The sequence below is a fragment of the Rattus norvegicus genome, chromosome 3 (genome assembly GCF_021556685.1).
Source record: "Rattus norvegicus strain SHRSP/BbbUtx chromosome 3, alternate assembly SHRSP_T2T, whole genome shotgun sequence".
Taxonomy (NCBI): domain Eukaryota; kingdom Metazoa; phylum Chordata; class Mammalia; order Rodentia; family Muridae; genus Rattus; species Rattus norvegicus.
Genome location: NC_141536.1, coordinates 138377134 through 138401729, shown reverse-complemented (window position 1 = coordinate 138401729; position 24596 = coordinate 138377134). Strand labels below are relative to the sequence as shown.

Genomic DNA, 24596 nt, shown 5'->3' with positions numbered 1-24596 from the left:
AACAGTCCCAATATGCTTCAGTGGGCTCCCAGTATTTTGGAAGGCTTGGGATATAAACATTCAACAAAATTCATGTTTCTGCACATTATTGCCCACATCTGGCCTTCAAGTACTGCACAAGGGAAGGTACCCTTTTGTAGGTATCAAGACCTCATAGAAGACCAATCTTAAAAATTCTTCCTGTCAAATCTGCAACTAACAGAGTAGAGGAAAATAGGGGCATCTCCAGGAAGAGACAGAGACCTGGGATAGGATAGGTGCCTAAAAGTCAGTGAGGGTCTCATTAGCTGTGACTCACAGCAGTGGGAATATGAAGCCTGAGGAGGTTGCCTCTTGTAGCCATGCAGGAATCCCAGTGGAGAAATAGGCACATGAAATAACCCACAAAAATTTCAACCCAAAACTTATCCAGTCTATAAAAGATTCAGGCACAGGGGGTGGATCAGAGACTAATGAACAGCCAATCAATAACCTACCCAACTCGAGACCCAACTCATGGGTAAGCACCAGTTCCTTACACTATTAATGATTCTCTGTTAGGCTTACAGACATATGTTCTCTGAGAGCCCCCATTCAACAACTGACTCAGATAGGTACAGACAACCATAGCCAAAGAGTGGGTGGAGTTTGAGTGGAAGGAAGGATTACACCCTGTAAGAGGATAGGAACTCTACAGGAAGATCTGGATGCTTTGGGTTCTCAGAAATTGAACCACCAACCAAAGAACAGTATCAGGCTGGATGGAAGCCTTTCCGCACATAAGTAGCAGATGTGCACATTGGTCTTCATGTAGATTCCAAAGAACTTGATTGGGATCTATCCTAAAAACTGTTGCCTATATGTGGGATATGTTCTTCCAACTGGGTTGTCTTGTCGAGCCTCAGTGGGAGAAGAAACTCCTAGCCTTAATAGAGACTTGAACAGCCAAAGTTGGGGGCTACTCAGGTGACCTCTATTTTCTTAGAGCAGAAAAGCAGAAGGGGATGGAAAAGGATTTTGAGAATGGGACAGTGGGTGAGTAGGATGTTCATTTAATTAATTAATTAATTAATAATTATTCCTCATTGGAACTATAAAATATCCTGGGTGAGGTAACCCATATGTGAAAGGACATGTATGTTATGTACTCATTCAAAAGTACATATTAACTGTAAAGTACAGGCTATACATGCTACAATCCACAGACCTAAAAGAATCTAAAAACAAGGAAGGTACAAAGGAAGATGCTTGAATCTCACCCAAGAGGAAATAAAATAGTCATCTGAGATGGAGTGCGAGAGGGAACTGGAAGGGATAGAGAGAATAGAAACTAGAACAAGGACATCAGTTATAGGGGAAACTAAGAAGAGAGGGTAGGGGATAGTGACCAAAAGTGTTTTTGTGTGGGTGGGTGGGTGGGTGGTCATTCGTAGAATGTGCCAGAGACCTGTGATGAGGAAGAGTCCAGAAAGTCTATAAAGAGGATTCTAGCTGAGACTTTTGGCAGTGGGGAAATGGAGCTTAAAGTGGCCACCTGCTGTGGACAGCCAGAACTCCCAGTGGAGGGAAAGGGCAACGACATACCCACAAAATTTCAACCCTAAAATTGGTAACTTTCAAGAAATACAAAGACAAAGAGGTTGCAGAAACTGAGGAATTGATGAACCAACTTGAGATCCATCCCATAGGCAAGAACTCATTCATGACACTATTAATTAACAGTCTTTTATTCTTGCAGACAGTAGACTAGTGTAACGGTCCGCTGAGAGGCTACACTCCTCAACAGACCTAAACAGATGAAGAGATGCACAGTCAAAAATTAAACAGACCACGGGCATCTTGTAGAAGAGTTGGGGGAAAGATTGGGGGACCTGGAATGGAAAGGAACCCTTCATGATTCCTACATAAATCCCAACAGATTCAACTATCCTCAAAACTTGGTGGCTCCAAGAGACCTAACCACTAATCTAACAGGATGCATGGACTAGATCTAGCACTTTCAAGTCATATGTAACAGATTGCAGCTTAGTCTTCATAAGGGGTCCTCAACAATAGGAGCAGGGAGTTCTCACTGATTTGTGAGGGGCAAATTAGAAAGGAGGGGATGAAGCAGATATAAAGTTAATATAAATGAATGAATGAATAAATAAATATATATATTTATTAATTACTTCAAGTACTAAAGCTCTCAAAATGGCAGCTGAGACAGAGTTTTCTGTAACAGCAATCATCAAATTAGATTTTAATTATAGATATGAACAGGTATTATCTTTTGGAGAGGCCATGAATCACAAAATGCTCTGAGTAAACTTGTGACTAGAAGATTTGGGAAAGAGCCAGGTAGTGGGATCCCAGAGAAGACAGATCTAGGACATCAGACAAGGACATGTACAAAGTAGACATTTAGACACGGTTGGGATGGGTGAGATGTTTGCTAGATAAAGAAGGCATAGACTGATTGAATGGGTTGGGTTGCATTCCCCTCTCTTTCATGTATAGCACTGCATGTACGGTTTACTTGGTCTGTCAGTGCCTGGACTTTTAGTACTACAACCTGCAGACCAGTATGAGATAGGATCCTGTTTACTAGATCTATGTTAGACATCAACATGCTATGGGATCATCTATTGCCAAGGAAGTACAGGCAACATAAGAGTTGTTTCATAGCTACCAGTTTTTCCTTGATGTCAGCATGTGATATATTCTTATCTCTCAGTATAAAGCTCAAGGCCAAGGGGGTGGAGGAGTCAAAGACAAATACACTGAATCTATTAGAAGGGAAATTGAGAAACCTTCAATACATAGACATGGGCAAAATTTGCCTAAACAGAACACCAATGGCCAAGGCTCTAAGATCAACCACAGACAAATGGGATCTCATAAAATTGCAAAGATTCTGTAAGTCAATGGACACTGTCATTAGGACAAAATGGCAACCAACAGTTTGGGAAAAGATCTTTACCAATCATATATCAGATAGAGGGCTAATATCCAATATACCCAAAGAACTCAAGAAGCTAGACTCCAGAGAACCAAATAACCCTATTAAAAATGGGGTACAGAGCTAAACAAAGAATTCTCAACTGAGGAATCTCAAATGGATGAGAAACTCTTAAATAAATGTTCAATATCCTTAGTCTTCAGGGAAATGCACATCAAAGCAACCCTGAGATTCCACCACTCATGAGTCAGAATGGCTAAGATAAAAATGTCAGGTGACAACAGAGACTGACAAGGATGTGAACTGTGAACAAAGACAAACACTCCTCCATTGCTGGTGGGATTGCAAGATGGTAAAACCACTCTGGAAATCAGTCTGGCAGCTACTCTGAAAATTGGACACAGTACTAACTGAGGAACCAGCAATACCCAGTCCTGGGCACCCAAAATGTGCTCCAACACATAACAAGGACACATCCTCCGCTATGTTCATAGCAGCAATATTTATAATATCCAGAACCTGGAAAGAACCAGATGTCCTTCAACAGAGGAATAGATACAGAAAATGTGGTACATTTACACAATGGGGTACTACTACTCAGCTATTAAAACAACTTCATGAAATTCTTAGGCAAATGAAGGGAACTAGAAAATATCCTAAGTGCAATAGCCCAAGTCACAAAAGTACACACATGGTGTGTATTCACTGACAATCAGATACTAGAAACAAAGTTCAGAGTACCCATGATTTAACTCGCAGATGTATCATATGAGCTCAAGAAGAAGGAAAATCAAAGTGTGGATGCTTCAGTACTACTGAGTTGGATGAACAAAATGATCGCAGGAGGTAGAGGAAGGAAGGGACCTGGGACTGAGAGAGGAGGGGGAGTGGGAGGGGGCAGGATCGAGTGTGGGAGGAGACAGGAAATATATACAGAGGGTTAGGAAATTGAACAGACTTGTGTAGTAAAGGAATAGGGAATTAGAGGCAGCCACCAGAAAGTCCCAGGTGCCAGGAAAGCAAGAGGTTCCCAGGCACCAACTGGGATGCCATTAGCTGAAATAACCAACAAAGGGAAGAGAGAACCTGTGGAGACCATATACAGGGGTTAGGAACAGCGCCCTTTTGAGGAATGGGGCCACCCACCCCTTTGAAAAATATTAACCCAGTATTGCTTCTGTTTAAAGGAAATACAGGGACAAAGAATGCAGCAGAGACTGAAGGAAAGGTCATCCAGAGTCTTCCCAGGCTGAGGATCCATCCCATATGCACCAAGCAAACCCAGACACTATTGCTGATGCCAAGAAGAGCTTGCTAACAGGATCCTGATATAGCTGTCTGCTAGAAGTTTTACCAGTGCCTTACCAATACAGATTCCGATTACTGCAGCCAACCATTGGGCTGAGCCCGGGGAACCCACGGGAAGGTTAGGGGAAGGTGTGAAGCTAAAGGAGTTTGCATCCCCATAGGAAGAACAACAATATCAATGAACCAGAAGCTCCAAAGTTCCCAGGCACTAAACCACCAACTAAAGAATATACATGGAGGCATGTACCCATGGCTCCAGCTGCATATGTAGTAGATCATGGCCTCACCTGGTATCAATGGAAAGGGAAGCACTTGTTCCTCTGATGGCTAGATGCCCCAGAGTAGGGGTATGCTAGGTCAGTGAGGCAAGAGTGCCAAGGTAGGTGGGGCAGCACTATCACAGAAGCACAGCACAGGGGAGGTGCAATAGGATATGGGGTTTGTGGAGGAGAAACCAGAAAGAAAAATAACATTTGAAATGTAAATAAAGAAAATAACCAAATACAAAATTAAAAAAAATTAAAACACGGAATTCCCTCTAGAATTAGTATTACAGCCTGCAGACCACTATGACATGGGATCCTGAGTACTCGACCTGCATTAGACATCACCATGCTATGGGACCCTCTATTGCCAAGGAGGTACAGGAGGCGTACCTGTTGTGCATGGCTACTGGTCCTCCCTGATGTCAGCATGAGATTGATGTCCCAGGAACCAGATAAAAATGGAGCAGCAAGCAGGTGGTCTGCTAAGTATTGGGTTTCTTCTATTGGGCCTTATTCTAGTGTCATCCTGGCTACTGCTTCATTCAGAGCATTGTGACATCAAATGGGGAAAGGTATAGAATTGATAGAATTGGGGTCCAATTAATTCATCTCATTGAATTTAGACTTTTATGGGTATTCATTCTATCAGAGTCCTTACTTTACTACTGAAATTTATGCTACTTTTTTTTTTGCAAGAATAGGGCTTGTATTTTTGTAATCCAGTGACTCTAAGAGGGTGCATATTAATGTTTAAATGTATGTAGGTGCATGTGAAGGCCAAAGGACACCTTCAGGTTTTAGATCTCAGGATCTATGTGTTTTTTCCCATTATTGTTATTATTATTATTGCTTTGTTGTTGCTGTTGTTGTTAAGATATTTTTTATTTACTTTCCAAAATTTGCCCACCTTTTCTGTCCCCTCTCCCTAGGTTCTTCATCCATATCCAGCTCCGAGATCATCGAAGCTCCACACTCCTAGATGCCAACAGTTTACAGAAGACGTGAGCTCCCAGCATGCCAGGACACACTACCACAAAGAAACTGGTGAGGTTTAGGAATGAGACAAAGGAGTACAAGCCCTCAGAGTGATATTTTTTTTAAAAAGCCTTGTTAAATTGGGGAACTATGTTTTTATGAGGCAAAAGGTCTGGTCTCTGTCACCTCCCAAATTTTCCCAAATACCTTCACAGTAAATCATACCGAGACTCAAAGATGCTGGGCAGCAGATTGGAGATCTTGTGTGAATGGGCATACCCAGTCAACTTGATAGTTCTCAACCAACCAAGAGTTATGGCTAGAATGGAGTTCCCTTTAGAGGGATGCTGGTGATCCTGCTACAGCTCATGCTGTGTCACTTGGGAGCGATCTACTATTGGCTTATATGAATCCACCAACGCCAAAGGCTTCTGAAATATCTCTGAGAGGAGAACCCTGGAGATGGGTGGAATGATTTTCACACCTTCCCTTTCCCCCTCACAAGGGTGATTGTTTTATTTCAGAGAAAGAAAATAGGTGACTAACAGGAAACTTATGCACAGACTCATGCCTGATTAAAGTGCTAGGAGTAAGCAACCATTGAGTGCCCAGCAGAACATGGATATCTATCCTCCCATGCTAAGAAAACACCATGGAAAGAGGGAGGAAAGTATATGAGAGCCATGTGACAGAACTAACTGCTGTGAAGCACTACCATGGCCATTACACTCATGAAACCACATATGGTTATGAGGATGAAGAGTCATTTGTCACATTTCTATACTAAAATGTCCTTAACAGTCAATGGCTGCTAGGGGGAGAAATGTTGTGCTCTTCTGGAGTGATGTTTTCATGTTCTCCTGAATAAATTACACCCACACTCACATAGCACCCCTATTTAAACCTAGTTCATTGAACGCACAATAGAATGAAAGATCTCAAAACTGGACAGCTACTCATTGAGAAGAATTGGTGGTTTAACAGGTATTGGAAGCAGGATTAGAAACAATGGGGTGGCATGGGGGGAATGTCCACCAAACCCAGTCACTATTGCTGATGCCAAGAAGTGTTTGCTGCCAAGAGCCAGATATAGATGTCTCCTAAGAGACTCTGATAGAGCCTTACTGATACAGATGAGGATGCTTGCAGTTAACCATTGGGCTGAGCATAGGGAGCAAAATGGAGAAGTTAGAGAAAGGACTGAAGGAGCAGAAGGAGTTTGCAACCCCATAGGAAGAACAATAACAGCAACCAACCAGACCCCAGCAGAGTTCCCAGAGACTAAACCACCAACCAATGAGTAAGCATGGAAGGATCCATGGCTCCAGCTTCATATGTAGCCGAGGATGGCATTGTCCAAAATCAATAGGAGGAAAAGCCCTTGGTCCTGTGAAAGCTCCTTTCTCCAATGTAGCAGAATGCTAGGGTATTGAGGTGGAGTGACTGGGTTGGAGTGGGAGCCTCTCATGGGAGAGAGAGAGAGAGAGAGAGAGAGAGAGAGAGAGAGAGAGGGAGGGAGAGAGAGAGAGAGATGAGATGAGTAGGGGTTGGCATGGTCAAAATATACCTATACATGTATAAAGTAACACTGGTGTCATAATTGTATGGAATTGATTGTCATTAAAGTAGAAATAAAATTAGAGATGCCTTAAGGAAACAGGGTGGAATAACCAGCATGCTACTTCTGTGGATCCCATGACAATGGATTCCATGTGTGGAAATTCGTTCTTCTAGTATATGAACTCCTGGGCTTACGTCACACTTTTCATTTTTATTCCTCTACCTCCAGGTTATGCATACTTACAGATACAGGTTAGGACTTCCCAATCCAAGTTTACTGTTGAAGTTCTCTATTTCCACTGCTACATCCTGGGATTCTTTCGGCAGCAGAAGAAATAATCTATTTAAAAGTACAAGGCAAATAAAATCTGTAAACATTTTAAAACTCATTTTGTTTAAAATAATCTCTAAAGGTAAAAACCATTCTTTCTGTGACATTTTAGCTGCAGGACTAGCTCCTGCTATTGACAAACACTAACTTTCGCCCTTGATCCATCACCAGAAGCAAGACAAAAAGATCACGCATAATCCTTGACATCTCACAGAGCAATGAAGACATACCCTGGCACTCTGCCCTTTTCATTCATGGATGCTTGAAGCACAAAGAACGGCTTCTCTCAAAGTCTGACTTTTACATATGTGTGCTCATCCTGGGAGACAGAAAGCGGGCTGCAAAGAAAGTTTCTAACAGTCACTGATAAGAGTCCCAAGTATCTAAGAGGTACAAAACCCAAGTCATTTCCGCTGAATACCTACCTCTCTGGGAATCTGGGAAGTTGGCTTATCTTAGTCGAAAACACTCATGTGACAAAACAGCAGTAAGCTCTGGCATCACATTTCATTCTGTGTGTTTTCCCCGGGCAAACATTTCACACGTTTGTGACGATCCTTGCCAGAGAAATGTCCTATGGGATTGTAAGAGAAGTCCCTTATTTGCTCCTATTTCCTTGCCTCAGAAGTCAACCGCTCACATCTCTTAATAAATTATGCTGCAGGGCTCAACTGTGCTCTGAGACCTGTGTACGCTGCCTTAAATTATCTGTGTTAGTGCCATTTGGGGAGCTTGGTCTAGTTCCAGAATATTTCATCTTTTGCTATTCCTTTCCTTAGCCTTATTTCATGGCAAAGCACTTGGAAGCATACGACACAGTGTGTTCTCCTGTGGGAACCAATCACAGGATCTTCTGTTCAGTTTAACCCAGAACAAATTTGATACCCTGTTTATCAGCATTGATGGTATTGATTATATTAATTATTCCCTTTAAATCAATTTGTAATCTGGAGTTTGGCCAGCCTCATTTGTTTATTGAATTTATTTCTAGATTGTAAATGATATTTCTATCATTCTGTGTGAATAAATCATTGAGTGGTCCAGAAAGAGGCCAGCATCATTTAAGCAAGCAAGAAAAGTGGTTATTTTAATTAGATTTAAATGTGAGTAGTTGTTTGTATGTGGGTGGACATCAGGCACAGTTCACTTGTGAAGGTCAGAGGAAAACTTGTAGGAGTCCCTTCCTTCCTCCCAATAAATGAGTTCCAGAGATTGAAGTCACTTCATAAACCTTGGTGGCAGATGTCTACCACAGTTTAGCCTTTGAGCAGCCATCTAAATAAGTTTATATACAAAATCTTGCAATTGTTCTTATACTTTAGCAACTAGTTCAGAATATGTCGAGCAACTTCTGGATTCACTAATTCCATCAACAAAACAATAAAAATTCTTCTGTTATTTAAATTATGATCAATATCTTCAATATTAAAAAGATTGTGAAATTAGCACCACAAGGAAAAGAATGCAGACATCCATGAAAATAAAAAAAAAACATTAAAAGAATTGCACAGAAATTCCATCAAAATCATCACCTCAGGCAGGAGTCCCAGCAAGCAGGACTCAGAAGTAGCCACTGGGACATGAGGTAAAGTCTAGAGTGAATCACCAGGAGCAGCTGAACACAGCATCACAGAAGACTCAGTGATGCACTGTGCTAACGCTAGGACAGGCCGGTTAGTGCCAAGGCCTGACCACTGAATTTGAATGCGAAGAAAGGGCTTTCAGGGACCTGCAAGATAGCAAGAATTTCAATAAAGTAAGAAAGATGAAAATCTACTTGATGTGAATTCCAACAGAATCTATGAAAGCTCAAGGACTAGGTACAAGCAAGGCAAGGAACTTCTACAAAAAGCAGAAGGGCGCGGGGTTAGAGAGTGATAAGGAGAGATTGTATTGGTTTGTATGCGTTCATGAGTATGTAGGTTTTGGTGCACACATGCATGTTTCCATGTGGTCCTTAAAGGAGGACAAAGCTGTGGCTACTTGAAGACATAATTACAGGAGACAGTACTCACTTCACTTGGTTAACAAAAAAAATGCCCTGCTGCAGTTAGAGACCGGAGAAACAAGTGAACCTTATCTAACTATAATGTGTACATGTTGGGAATTACTGTAGATACGTTATTTTAAACCAGTGTAACTTAGGACGGAAGTTCTCGTACATACAAAATTAAAAGACCCAAGCAATTGTACTTGTATTATAGAGTACCGTTATGCAGTTGCATATTTTTAATCTGTCCCTTTTTACCTATGGCAAAAAGCCCAAAGACTACAACTCCTGAGATGCTCCCAGTGATCTCCATGGCAAGAAACAGGAACACCTACGAACTGTTTTACTCAGAGGCCTTTGAACCCTAGTGCAGTACCTGAGCAACTGCTTCACCCAGCGCCCTTCTTTTCCTCGCGCTATTCCCAGTCAACAGCTCTACCCAGAGGCCTTTGCGCCTTTGTGCTATATCCTGCTAAGTACTTCACTAGAGGCTTTGCGGCCGGGTTGCAGCATAGACAGAAGGGTTCCTGGCACACATTTCTACCCATCGCCATTGTACCAGTAGCAAAGAGTTCTGCCAATCCCACTGACGGAAGCATAATCTAGCTGGAGGTGGCAGAAGGGCAAAGGGAGCCTTAGATTTCCAAGTGTTAGATGGGGATTACGAAGATGAATTTCTGAAGACTTGAGGTGACTTGGAATGAACTCCATATCCTATGAGAAATGTGTGATTTTTTTAAGGTACTCCAGTGAACGAGGTGTGATTACAGCGATGGACTTGTAGAAACCTAAAGTGACTTGATGTGAAGCTTATGCCGTATGAGAAAGAGCTCTGTTTTCCAAGGTCCTGCGGAAGTCCAAGTGTATCAGTTGCACAGCTGTTTGTGTTCTAGGGAAGAGAGAATTTGGTTCTGTGTGATAGACAGTGAAATACGGACTACCAAACAGAGAAAGTCCAAACCTCCCACAGTGTTGCTTAGTAAGTGCAGAGGTAACAGGTAAGCAGCTAAATGCATGAACCATGCACAGTCAGAATTTTATTCTAGCATAGGAGGGTTTACCTTGTTGGAATCTTTATACTCAGAAAGGTTTGAAAGATCCAGACACTATCGTTACGGATTATCACCATAAAGTGACAGATTTGGAATCTTCAGCTATTGTTGGCATGCAAACAGCTGGGTAAAGACTGCTATCACAGCATATTTCCAAAATCTATGGGATCAGAATCGTGAGCTGACATTCAGGGCTGTCCAGAGAGCATTATATGGGCATGAACAAGAGAAATGATAAAGCTTTTAATAAAATCAAACCGACTCATGTTAAAAGTCTTGGAGAGATCAGGAATTCATGGCAAAATACCTAAACATGATAAATTTAATATTGAGCAAAACAACAGCCAACACCAAATTAAATGGAGACACTTGAAGTGATCCTCTAAAATCTGGGAAAAGGCAAGGATTTCAATATAGTTCATGAAATTCTAGTTGGAGCAATTAGACAAGAAAAGAAGAACAAGGGAACACAAATTGCAAAGGGAGAGTCAAGCTGGAGAGATGACTCAGCAGTTAAGAGCACTGAATGTTCTAGTGACTGGTATTAAATTAGCTCAAAGAAATCAGTAGTCCTTCATAAAAGCATTAAATGGGCTCAGAAGAAGTTTAGGAAAGGACTCCCTTCACAATGGCATACATAATATAGAATATATTGGTGTGATTTTATCTAGGAAAGCGTAAGAAATGTATGACAAGAATTTCAAGTCCCTGAATAAAGAAATCAAAGATGATCTCAGAAGATTCAAAGATCTCCCATGCTCATGGATAGGTAGGATTAATATAGTGAAAATGGCCATCTTGCCAAAAGCAATCAACTGATTCAATGCAATACCCATCACATTTCCACCTCAATTCTTCATAAAGTTAGAGCAATTTACAAATTCGTTTGGAATAATGAAAAACTCAGGATAGCAAAAACTATCTTCAACTCTAAAAGAACTTCTAGAAGAATCAACATCCTAACTTCAAGCTATATTACAGAACTATAGTGATAAAAACTGTATGCTATTGGTTCAGAGACAGGAGGTAGCTCAATGGAGTAGAATTGAGGACACAGAAAAGAAGGCACACACCTATGGTCATTTGATGTTTGACAAAGAAGCTAAAACCATCCAGGGGAAAAAGATTGCATTTTGAACAAATGGTGCAAGTTCAACTGGAAGTCAACATGTAGAAGAATGCAGATTGTACCGTCATGTACAAAGCTCAAGTCCAAATGTATCCAGGATCTCTACATTAAACCAGATACACTCAAAGTTATAGAAGAGAAAGTAGGGAAGAGCCTTAAACACAAAGGCACAGTAGAAAATTTCCTGAACAGAACGCCAATGGCTTATACTCAACGATCAAGCAATGACAAATGGGACCACATAAAATTGCAAAGCTTCTGTAAGGCAAAGGACACTGTCATTAGGACAAAATGGCAACCAATCTATTGGGAAAAGAACTTTACCAATTTTACATTCGATAGAGGGCTAATATCCAATATATACAGATAAGTCAAGAAGTTAGAGTGCAGAGAGTCAAATAACTCTATTAAAAATGGGGCACAGAACTAAAAAAGAATTCTCAACTGAGGGATATTGTATGGCTGAGAAGTACCTAAAGAAATGTTCAACATCCTTAGTCATCAGGGAAATGCAAAGCAAAACAATTCAGATTCCACATCACACCAGTCAGAATGGCTAAGATCAAAAACTCAGGTGACAACAGATGCTGGCAAGGATGTGGAGAAAGAGAAACACTCCTCCATAATTGGTGGGATTGCAAGCTGGTGCAACCACTCTGGATATCAGTCTGGAAGTTCCTCAGAAAATTGGATATAGTTCTACCTGAGGACCCAGCTATACCACTCCTGGGCATATACTCAAAACATGCTCCAACCTATAACAAGGACACATGCTCTTCTGTGTTCATAGCAGCTTCTTTTTATAATAGCCAGAAGCTGGAAAAGAACCAGGATGTCCTTCAACAGAGGAATAGATAGAAAAATATGGTACATCTACACAATGGAGTACTACTTAGCTGTCAAAAACAATGACTTCATGAAATTTTTAGGCAAAATCCTGAGTGATGTAACCCAAGCACAAAAAAGCACACATGGTATGCACTCACTGATAAGTGGATATTAGCCTAAAATCTAGGACTACCCAAAATACAATCCACAGACCACAGGAACCTCAAGAAAAAGGGCGACCAAAGAGCAGATGCTTCAGTCCTTCTTAGAAGGGAGAACAAAAATATTCATAGGAGGAGTATGGAGACAAAGTTTGGAGCAGAGACTGAAGGAATGGCCTTTTGGTGCCTCCCCCTCTGTGGATCAACCCCATTCAGCCACGAAACCAAGAAATATTGCTGATATCAAGAAGTATAAGCTGACAGGAGCCTCATATATCTCTCTCCTGAGAGGGTCATGACAAATACAGAGGCGAATGCTAGCAGCAAAACATTGAACTAGGTAGAGCACTAGGACACTCATGTGAACTGTTCCACCCTTTTTCATTTTTTACTGCAACAGCCCCCAGCTATCTCTCCTTGTCCCATTCATACAGGAGTGGAGGCGATAGTTGGATGGGACGTGAGAAAACCTTACCCTGGTCACTTGACTCTTGCCAGAACAGAAAGGAACTGTTCCCAGTGAGGAAGTTCTTCAAGCTGCCTCAGATAGTGTTCTCTCACGACACTGGTCAGGATAAGGTGCTATATGCTCCTGGAATCAGAACACATATTTCTTTTCTTGTACTTCTTGACCCATGCACTTGTGGGTCTGCCTTTGCCCCACATCTGTATCAACCAACTGGAGCCTCTTCCCTGAAAGAGATCTGAAAATAAGGAGTTTTTCAAAGAATTAGAAAAGGCCAGTTGTGAATCTGTAAATGACCGTCCCTTCCCATATGGCCTGAGCCAAGAAGCACCAACTGTGTGCCTCTCTTCCACCCAGGTTTTCTTTGCTCAAAAAGGTATAGCCTTTCCCAAGTCCCTGCAGGTGACTCTGGCTGCAAGGGTTATTCTGTGTTGAGTGACATTACTGGTGTTTTCTGCAGTTTCCTGAGCATGAGGCTTTGGAATGCTCACTTATTGGCTCCAGAAGCTCCTGGCCCTTCCAAGCCTGCAATGGACAAAACATTGAAGCAGAAGCACCAGAAGCAGAAGCAGAAGCAGAAGCAGCAGCAGGGGTGGCAGAGGTAGCAAGGATCTGAGCATGCCAAGAGTAAGTTCTGTGGTAACAATGATCAATATACAACAAATAGTTTGCAATAGAGAGTGGGGCCAGAGGATAGAGAAATCCAGTTCCTCCTTAACACAATTGGCGGTCCCTGTGTCTTTGTACTTGGTGGAAATGGGGCAAGTCACCATGGGCCAATCAGAGGAAACCCCACACTGTCATATCAGGGGATCTCATCTGTTTTATCAACATATCCCTGCCCCACCCGACCTTGCAATATTTCTTACCAGCACCTTCTCTGGACTCAAGCACTTCAGACCTCACCTTGGATCGCCTCAAAAGACAGACCATAGGTAAGCCTCACTTTGCACATGGCTAGGTACCCTTGCCCAAAGTGGGGAACAAGACACATACTGGCCTCCGATGACTCCTAGAAAGCAGTACAATAGGTAGTTAAAGTGTCAGAAGGGAGTGGAGAAAAGAGAAAGCTGATTTGGAGAAATGTTTCCAGAAGGCAGAATCACTCAATATGAAATTACCTGGTTTGGAATGGGGATTCTCTCCATTTCAAATAAAACTCATTTGTGTGTGTGTGTGTGTGTGTGTGTGTGTGTGTGTGTGTGTGTGTGTGTGTATGTAAGTGTGTGCACGTGTGTGTATAGAATGTAAAGAATACCTATCAAATGACTCAAATTTGAGTGCACCATATAAAATAAGTGACTAGAGCTGGTAGATTTGTGAGGGCTTCAGGATCCATCTCGTCGTGACTGTGCTATGGAGGACTGCAGCAGAGCTGTGGGGCTGAGCGGTCTCTGCACCCTCTGAATTCTCCTCTCTGCTCCAGATGCACTTTCGCTGCTTCTCAGTTCTGTTGCTGCCTCTAACCAGTTCACACAGATCTCTTGGAGACATGGAACATAGTCCTCTGAGTGCCTCCAGGACCACTGTCTCCTTAGCTCACAAGTACACCATGAGACAGGCAGCAGGGTTGACACTCTCACTGTGCTTAAAGGTTCTCTAGAGTCTCTTGTTTCTTCTCCATTTTCTTGCTAATTACCAGTACTGCATGGATGTTTCTTCCAGGGGCTTCTGAGTGCTATGAAAAGCACTGTACTGGGCCATAGCTATTCCGGGACTGCAGCCCAGGGTGGAACTCTGTACAGAGAATAGGCAGAAGGAACAACATTCAGACTTTTTTCCCAGAATCTTCCTTCAGACTTCAGGGAAAAACAAAATTGTGCCTCTAGTTTAAGTCAGCAACATGGACCTCTGTCCCACTGTCACACAGCCACTTGAAATTCCATCCTGACTCTATCCTCCCTGCTACTGTCTGCATCCTCAGCAGACTCCTCTCCACTCTCTGTTGTCATCCTCCAGAGACCACAGAGCATCCTACAGCCCTTTAAACAGACAAAAAATCTTAGCACAGATTTGTAGGACTTATGCTTCTCTGTGCTCTCCCTATGCTGACATGGGCCCTCGGGTTGCTTCTTCCCACGTGCTCCATGAATCCCTCTCCAGCATCCTTGCCTAGCAATGGGTCACTGTCTTCTGCTGTCTACAAGTAGCTCAGGTTTTGGAGGACTCCTTATAGGAGAGAGGGCAGAATGAGATTTTCACTCTGGCATGATAGATACAATGTCACCAAACCCCTCAATGTGCATGCTGACAAGGGAAGAAAGAACTAGAGAGTGTATCCTTTCCCATCACACCCCACCTACTTGTCTTAGCCTGTATCTCTGCAGCCCTCTTCATTGGCTGCCATGTTGTTATTTGTCACTGGGATGCAACAACACAAGGTTCTTAGGGCTTTGCCAATCCTCTTCTTCAGGCCCTTCCATCGCGACCTTCTCAGAGGGACTCTGGGCACTTCCTGGTGCTGCATTCTGAGTTTCTTCTCATGGTCTGAGTCTATGGAAGATGATCTGTTCACTTGCAATGATTCGGTGACTATATTCTCTTCCTGGATCTTACTGGGGAAGGGGCTGCTGTTTGTGGACCCCCAAGAGGATGTGCTGCTACTTGTGTCTGGAGACTCAGAGCTCTCACTGACTGCATGTTGCCTGCTTTCAAAGATTGAGCTTTGTGAGAATGCGAACAGTGAGGAAGTGTTTTCAGATGTAGTGGTTGTTATCATTGTCATTGTTGTTGATGTTGTTTCTGTCGTCGTCGTTGTCATCGTCGTTGTTGTTTGTGTTGTTGCATTTCCTTTCCTTGAAGATGAAGCAGTGGAATCAATGCTGCCCTCATTCTCTCTAAATGTCCCCTTTCCGATGTGTGGCATAAGCATCTGCACTGAGAAATTGTTTTCCTGGAAGCTATCCTTAAGAGAAGAAAGGGCAGTAAGCGAACTGTGCCTCCTCTTACAGCCTCTTATCCTATCTCCACGCACCTCAGAGTGTGTGTACAAAGGGAAGATGGGAAGGCTAGGGGCACTTACTACTCTTCGTACAGAACGAGAAAGGTTGGTATCTTCTCTAGGGTCCAGTGTACCACTGTGACCTCCATCATGATAAAATTGGGGCTGCCAGGGCGATTTCCTTTTTAAAATAAGATATGTAGCCATGGCTTCGTTATATTTCCTTTCCCACAAAGCCTTTCTGAGCTCTTGAATGCTGTATCCCATTTGAAACATGGTGAAAGCAATGTTGGACTCAGGATATCTAGGGATTTCCCCTGAGGAGCTCAATATCTCTTGATCATGGCACAGCCAAGGGTGGGCCAATATTTCTGTTGTAGATGGTCTCATTGTTGGGTCTATTGTCATTAATCTCTTCAACAGGTTTCGGAGCTGCGGAGAGAGGTGATATGGTATCCAACAGCTCCGGGACAGTATTTGATACCTTATCTTGCTGTGCACTGTCCCCTTATATGGGAGCTTTCCGAGAACTAAGTAATATAATAAAATTCCCATGCTCCATATATCGGCAGGGAGCATATCATATTGTGTGTGACCAAACACTTCAGGAGCGCAATATTGTGCCGTGCCACAAAAGCCCTTGGCTTTTTCCCCAGAGGCCAGTCTTTTGCTTAAACCAAAGTCAGAAAGCTTCACATGCCCCTCCCAATCTAATAGGACATTCTCCGCCTTGATGTCACGGTGGGCAATATTCTGACTGTGAATATAGTTGACGGCCAAGCACAACTCCCTAAATATGCTGCGTGCCTCTTCTTCACCCAGAGGCCCACGCTTGTTGACGAGTTTCCGCAGGGATCCCTGGGCTGCGTATTCCATCACAAGGAAAGTTTTGCGATCGGTGTCAATGATCTGGAGAAGCCTTATTACATGATTATGGTATAGTGAGGTCATTAGGTCAATCTCAGAGATTACTAAGAAGTCTTTTCTTGTGCCTCTTTTCAATATCTTGATGGCTACCAGAGTCTGGGTAATAAGGTGGAGAGCAACCTTGACTTGAGCAAAGGACCCTTCCCCTACGGTGCCCAGTATGTAATAATCCTCTGTCAGAGTGTTCCCTTCGTGGCCACTGGCCTCAAGCTCCCTTGACTTCATCGAAATTTGCTCATCTTCAGCCGGGGTCCCAGAAACTACAGCATGTAAAAATGGCAGAGAAACAAATTAGAATTACTGCTAGGAAAACTTAGTACTAAAGATTCTAAGATTAAAATTCAGAGATATCTTCAAAAAAAAGTCCAGCTATGGCTCCAGGGCACAGGGAAACCAGAATATAGCAAAGACAAACACAGTGGATGGAAAGAAGGAAGAAGGCTCACAGTAGAAAGAAAGCAAAGGCAACGCAAGACAACATTTTCCTCAGGAGAACAAGGATCCCCATTTCAAAGGACAACCCTTTGAATAACTTACCTAAGACGTCCATTATGAAGGGAAGCACTGAGTGAAAGGCTGCACTTGATCAAGGGATCAAGAAAGGTAAGGGATATAAGCTGCCCTAGTTTATACACGGGATGAGGGCAAGAGTAGCACAGCACCTATGAATAAGAATGAAAATTTGTCAATTTTTTTCTGAAAATGGATTCACTTTGAGGTCACTGTTATATATGGAATAATACAGCCCAACAGAGATAAATACCACAAATTTTTCCTCATATGTAGTATCTGGGTGGATTGCAGCCGAGTTAAAGGAAAGGGGAACTATGAGAGGACTGGAGGATAAGAGGTAGGATGAGCTGTAGAGTACCAGAAAGTGACAAAGTCAGAAGATGTCAGGAAAAGAAATACGGATGTTGGCCAGTGTGATGGTTTGCATATGCCTGACCCAGGGAGTGGGACTATTAGAAGGTGTGGCCTTGTTGGAGGAAGAGTGTCACTATGGCGGTGGGCTTGGAGACCCTCCTCCTAGCTGCCTGGGGAAGCTCTCAATCTGTTCCTGGCTTCCTTCGGGTGAAGATGTAGAACTCAGCTCCTCCTGTACCATGCTTGCCTAGGTGCTGCCATGCTCCTGTCTTGGTGATAATGGACTGAACCTCTGAACCTGTAAGCCAATCCCAATTATATGTTGTCCGTTATAAAACTTACATTGGTCATGGTGTCTGTTCAAAGCAATAAGACCCTAACTTAGACAGCCAGGCAGGGTGCTACTTAGATTTGTCCCCACATTTCATCATAGCACTTGGGAGGCAAGGCAGGCAAATCTCTTAGTTTGAGGCTGCCCTGGTCTACAGAGAAAGTTCAGGCTTTCCAAGGCCACACGATGAAACGCAGCCTCAAAAGAACAAGAAAACCGAACCAAACTAAAGTAGACTGGACGAAAGAAAAAAAGGCAAAAGAAGAGAAAGAAGGAAGAAAGAATGAAAGCAGAATAGACATTAATTCAGGAAGAAAAAAAGAAATAAAATTAAACAAAAAAACAAGAAGGCAAAACTGTAAATAAACCCTACAAATGAATAAAGTGACATAAACAGGAAACTAAACCTCTGAGCTCGTGGAAAGAAAACAGAAGGAAAGAACTCACCCTGTGGGTGTAAGTGTAGCTGATGATCAATGTCAAACTCCAGTCACCAAAGTCCAAATCCAATCCAATCACTGACCGCCAATTTCAATCCGACCACCAATCTCCAAGTCCCACAGTCCACCAAACCACTCTCTGTACAGAAGGACACAAAACAGTCCAGACAGTGAGTTATATGATCAGCTGTTGGTCATTTCTCACAATGGCTCTCTGTGACATCACAGCATTAGTGACCACTCAGAGCTGGCATAACCCACAGTGACTTTTCTTACTTCTTAGCATCAAGGGGCTCTACCTGTTGCTGTTCATTTTACTGAGAACAATGACCAGACAAGAGGCACCTTAAGGGACAGAGAATTCATTTAGATTCAGGGTATGAGGGATTTGCTCAGAATGTTGGGGTCCCCCCTTACTGGGGCATTAGTCTCCTGAGAAAAAGAATGTTTTAGATAGGGGTGCTTTGTTTGGGAAACATCTAGATTCCAGAAAGGCAAATAACAAGATATATATGATCTTTCTCTGTCTCTCTCTTCTCTCTCTCTGTCTCTGTTTCTGTTTGTCTCTGTTTCTGTCTTTCTGTCTCTGTGTCTGTCTCTGTATCTGTCTCTGTCTCTCTGTGTGTGTGTGTGTGTGTGTGCGCGCGCATGTGCGTTTTTGTATTTGTGTGTGTGTCCACCCTGATGTGTAAAATTACAGCAAAATTCACGTGGGGGGAATTTGGGGGGAACGAAACATCTCTGCTCCAAGAACAAGCAAGAGCAAATTGAACAGTAGTCAAGGCTTAGATTGGATTCCTTAGTGAGCAGAGATTTCTGAGGGTAGGCATTTCCAAGGATCAGGATTGGATCTTATGGAGATTCATGTCTTGATCTTATGGAGATCAGAGATGGGTGGCTTTTCTGTTGAGGATCTGGTGACTTTTCTTGCTCAGTGATTACTCAGGTTTGTTTTTTGGTTTAATTGCTTGCTTCACCCGGTTTGTTCCTACACATGGTCCATTGTTCAGGATGGGAAGTCCTTTCAGGCCACAGGATGCTTCGGCTTAGGTTCTAGGGCACAGTCATGGAGCTCTTCAGTAAGTGTCGGAAGGATATTCTGCAGTGGCCTTGGCAGCTTCTGCTGCTGTACCTCAAGTTTTTTAAATGTTTCTTTCATTTGCTGTTTTTAATTTACATTTCAAATATTATCCTCTTTCCAGGTTTCCCCAAGAGAATCTCTCTATCCCATCCCCCCTTTCCCTGCTTTTGTGAGTGTGCACCCCCACCCACACAACCATCCCCTTCAATCTCCCCACCCTGACATTCCTCTACACTGATGTACTGAGCCTTTACAGGACCAAGGGCCTTTCCTCACATTGATGCCTGCCAAGGCCATCCTTTGTGATATATGCAGCTAGAGCCATAGGTCCATCTCTCTGACTCATGGGATGGTGGTTTAGTCCCTGAGACTTTGAGGTGGTAAGGTTGGCTGATATTGTTGCTGTTTTCATGGGATTGCAAACCCTTTCATCTCCTTCAGTCCTTTCTCTAACTCTTCCATTGGGGACTCCGTTCTCAGTTCAGTAGTTGGCTGTAAGCATCTGCCTCTGTATTTGTCAGGCTCTGGCAGAGCCTCTCATGAGACAGCTATATCAGGCTTCTGTCAGCATGCACTTTTTGGCATCCACAATATTGTCTTGGTTCAGTAGCTGTATGTGTATGGGCTGGATCCCCAGTTTGCGCAGTCTCTAGATGGACTTTCCTTCATTCTCTGCTCTACAATTTGTCTCCATATTTCCTTCCTTGAATATTTTGCTCCCTCTTCTAATAAGTACTGAAGCAGGTCTTTCTTCTTGAGCTTCATGTGGTCTGTAAATTGTATCTTGGGTATTCCGAGTATATCCGTTGATCAGTGAGTGCAAACCATATGTGTTCTTTTGTGTTACCTCACTCAGGATGATATTGTCTAGTTCCATCCACTTGCCTGTGAATTAAATGAATTCATTGTTTTTAAGAGCTGAGCAGTATACCATTGTGTAAATCTATCACATTTTCTGTTTCCATTCATGTGTTTAAGGACATCTGGGTTCTTTCCATCTTCTGGCTATTATAAATAAAGCTGCTATGAACATAATGGAGAATGTGTCCCAGTTATGTGTTGGAGCATCTTTTGGGTATATGCCAAGTAGTGTTGTAGCTGGGTTCTCAGGTAGCACTATGTCCAATTTTATGAGGAACCACAAAACTGCTTTCCAGAGCAATCAAGTGTTTCTTTTTCTCCACATTTTTGCAAGCATCTGCTGTCACCTGAGTTTCTGGTCTTAGCCATTCTGACAGGTGTGAGGTGGGATCTCAGGGTTATTTTGATTTGCATTTCCCTGATGACGAAGGATGTTGAACATTTCTTTAGGTACTTCTCAGCCATTTGGTATTCCACAGTTGAGAATTCTTTGTTTAGCTCTGTACCCCATTTTTAATAGGGTTATTTGGTTCTCTGGAGTCTACTTTTTTGTGTTTTTGTATATATTAGATATTAGCTTTCTATCAGATGTAGAATTGGTAAAGATCTTTCCCAGTCTGTTGGTTGCCATCTTGTCCTGTTGACAGTGTCCTTTGCCTTATAGAAGTTTCGCAATTTTATGAGGTCCCATTTTTCAATTTTTGATCTTAGAGCCTAAGCCATTGGTGTTTTGTTCAGGAAAATTTCCCCTGTGCCTTTGTGTTCCAGGCTCTTCCCCCTTTTCTTCTATTAGTTTGAATGTATCTGGTTTTATGTGGAGGTCCTTGATCCACTTGGACTTGAGCTTTGTACAAGGAGATAAGAATGGATCGATTTGCATTCTTCTACCTGCTGACCTCCAGTTGAACCAGCACCATTTGTTGAAAATAGCTAAAACTACTCTCAACAATAAAAGAACTTCTGAGTGAATCACCATCCCTGACCTCAATCTGTATTGTAGAGTAACCATGATAAATACTGTATGGTATTGGTACAGAGATTGACAGGTAGGTCAATGGAATAGAATTAAAGACCCAGAAATGATCCCACATATCTAAGGTCACTTGATCTTTGACAAAGGAGCTAAAACCATCCGGTGGATAAAGGACAGAATTTTGTACTCATATTACTGAATGGTATGAACTTTCCTGACAGCAAGCCTTTCATGTCGCACACTGAGGACACATGTTCCATAGGCAAACATTGAGAGAAGTTGCTCTTAGTGCTTCAAGCACCCATGGGCAGAAAGGATAGACTCCCAGAATGTGTCTCCGTTGCTCCAGAAGGTGTTCAAGGTATCTTGGCCATGATGTCTTTCTCTTGGTCTTTGTGGTAGACAAAGAAGTTAGGTTTTTAGGAAAAGGACTGGAAAAATGTTATATGAAGAATATTTTGACCTTTAGAGATTATTTTAAACACAAATATTTTATTTAATTAATTTTTTTGTGTGACTAGTGAGTTTATTGGCCTTTTTGTAGACCATGGATGAAGTTTACTAATAGAATCAGAATTACTGCTAATCACCACTCCATCATGGATGGTATCCTTTTAGAAGCTACACCTTAAAGTCACTTTTATTTCCACATTCTACTTTTTACATAGTACTTCATTTCCATAGATCACTCTAAGCTATGTGAGGGGTTAATATGTAGAATTCCTACTTAGGGAATATCAACACTTCATTGCAATTTTCCTAGTTATCACTGTTTTGTTCTCCTCTCCTTGTCATGGTCATGAGGCAAAAGTCCAGAATGGCTTCTATTTTTCAATAATACACTATTTAAAATTGAAAGCACAACTTTCAATAACTGCAAAATGTATGACATAAGAGAGTGTAATGCTATTGTCATGCAAATTTGGAAGTTTTCATAACTTTGCATTACTCTCCTGGAAACTTTTTCTTATGGAAATGGAAATAGCAAAAAGTGACTTGCTGTTTGCCATCTGATAAGAAGAGAATATTTTACTAATGCAATGTTTGAGCTCATTTTATTTGTGCATCATTGAGATGGCTTAGTAGGAATGTCAATGGTATGCAATGCTGGCAACCTGACCTTGATCATTACATAAAGATGGCTAAAGTAGGCACTATAATTGTGTCACCCAGTCTCCATGTATCTGTCATGGCTTAAAAGCCCATATTCACATCCAATTTGTAGTATACAGAGCACACTTACAACATTTGTGGAAGGTTGTCCTCGTGGGCACTACATCTTCACTAATATTGATATGAAAAGGAAGCAACACAAATAATTGTGACAACCATACAAATTTGACTGTCTATATGATATACTTTTAGGAAAAAATAGGTTGGTCATTTTCTTTGTAGTAAGAGTACTAAGAACTGAGATAATCCATTTCCAATGGAAGTATTTAAACAAATAGTTCAGCATACATTTAGTGATATTTGATCAATAGAAAGCATTAAAATCAAATGAGGTGGGCTGGGCATGACAGCATATCCTTTAAATGTGAACACTCAAGAGGCAGAGGCAGAGGATCTCTGTGATTTGGAGCAGTCCTGGTCTACAAATTGAGTCTAGGACAGCCAGATCTCAGTTACACAGAGAATCTCTATCACAAAAAACCAAAATAGATAAATAAATAAATAAATAAATACATTACTACTTAACTAAATGCATACATACATACATAAATACATACATACCTACCTACATACATACATACATACATGCATACGTCAAAACAAAATGCCAGTTACATAGCCTTAGTTATGCATGTGTGTATATTTGTGCTGTGGTGTTGGAAGTTGTTTGCCACTTCTCTAAAACAGGGAAAGGAGAGAGAGAAAATCTACTTACCAGGCAGAGTCAAGGCAGGTCAAGCCTGTGGGCAGATTTCCAGGCCTGAGAGCCATGGGATGGTAAGGGGATCTGCATTTAAGGCTGAAGGGCTAGGAGCTGAAGATTCTATTTTCCTGAGGGGAAGGAATAGGGAGACTTTTGAATGGGAACAGATGCCCATGTTTATTTCCGCAATTGTTTCTGTTACATTGTGTCTTTGCTTCCTACCGTACTGTGGAGTATAAAAAGGCTAAGAAGAATAAACTCAAAGCAGCTGCCTGCAGCTGTTGAGTAGTGACTGGCAGTCCTCCTATTGTGCCAGGAAGCATCTGTGAACCCCCCGCACCGCCCCCCAAAAAACCCACCAAGGAGTTGATTCTGGTGCAATCACATTAGGGTCTCCTTATTGAAAGTTGAGCTTGGGTACCACGGCAGCACTGACACAGCCAGATGGGAAAATGGAGCCCCCAGCCCAGCTCCAGGCAAGCATTTATAGAGGGAAGAAGGGGTTAAGTAGCCTGGTACACCTGATTGTGGGGGCCATTATGTCCTTTACCGTATTGGCTGGTGCTGGGAGACAAACCATAAACTTAACTTCTGTTTTCCTCCTGATTGGTGGTTGTTAGGAAGTAAACGTCAAGGGTAGCCTTGTAACCTGGAGGTGTAGATTTCTTGTGCCTGGAAACTGGTGCTATGTACGGGCCTGTTAGGTCAACCTAATGTCAGGTTCTCTAAGATGAAGTCTGAACCCAAAAGTTCTGGTCTCTCCCCTTTTCTCTGGTAATTAGAAGGTCCCATCATGGGAGCTCCTAAAGCGTATAGGTGTCGTCATAGAGAGACTGGTAGTGACTCTTTATGACCCTAAGCTGAATAGTCTCAAGCTTTTTTATATTAGTATACATTATTTGTCTCAGCCCATTATAAAGTTTGTTTTTCTCATGGTGTCCCTGGGCCTTGGCTAGGGGCCCAACAATGGGAGACGGGAGAGTAATGCAGCTCTTTCTTCCTGTCAATCAGCGTTGTCTTCAACTGCAATTGGCGGTATGGTGTTTCCTAGATGCAATCACATTGACCTTCAGGGATGTGGGTGTGGTCAAGTAGAAAACACCTGAACCTTTTAATGAGGCTCAATGAGCCCTGGCTGGAGGGGGACCTGTTTCATAGAGCACACAATGTTTAGGCCAAACATGTTTATAAGCCTACTGGACATCTTTGAGATTGTCTAGCAATTGGTGATCCTCAAACTCAGGGATGACTTCTGCTCATATGTTAATAACAATGAGGTTATGAAAGGTATCTTGACCATGATTTTAAAAGGA

The 24596-nt window shown here is 42.2% G+C and overlaps 1 protein-coding gene across 14 annotated transcripts in view; it reads right to left on the bottom strand.

Annotated features, from left to right (window-relative positions):
* Positions 1–24056, bottom strand: part of LOC120101733 (uncharacterized) — a 28669-nt gene extending 4613 nt beyond the window's left edge. Inside the window, exons 1-9 of one of the 14 annotated variants that reach the window (XM_087654973.1) lie at positions 23834–24015; positions 23296–23411; positions 18500–18631; positions 17392–17516; positions 15290–17114; positions 12996–14723; positions 8893–9089; positions 7786–7934; positions 7274–7369 (exon numbers count right to left, since the gene is read on the bottom strand). In XM_087654973.1, the coding sequence (XP_087511099.1) occupies positions 15295–17114; positions 17392–17404 (1833 nt within the window). In that variant the 5' untranslated portion in view covers positions 17405–17516; positions 18500–18631; positions 23296–23411; positions 23834–24015 and the 3' untranslated portion in view covers positions 7274–7369; positions 7786–7934; positions 8893–9089; positions 12996–14723; positions 15290–15294. Of the gene's footprint in view, positions 1–5401; positions 5536–7273; positions 7370–7785; positions 7935–8892; positions 9090–9726; positions 10240–12995; positions 14724–15289; positions 17115–17391; positions 17517–18499; positions 18665–23295; positions 23412–23833 lie in introns of those variants that run through there. The other 13 variants (XM_087654975.1, XM_087654982.1, XM_087654984.1 and 10 more) reach the window with 13 other exon arrangements.
* Positions 24057–24596: the final 540 nt, after the last annotated feature.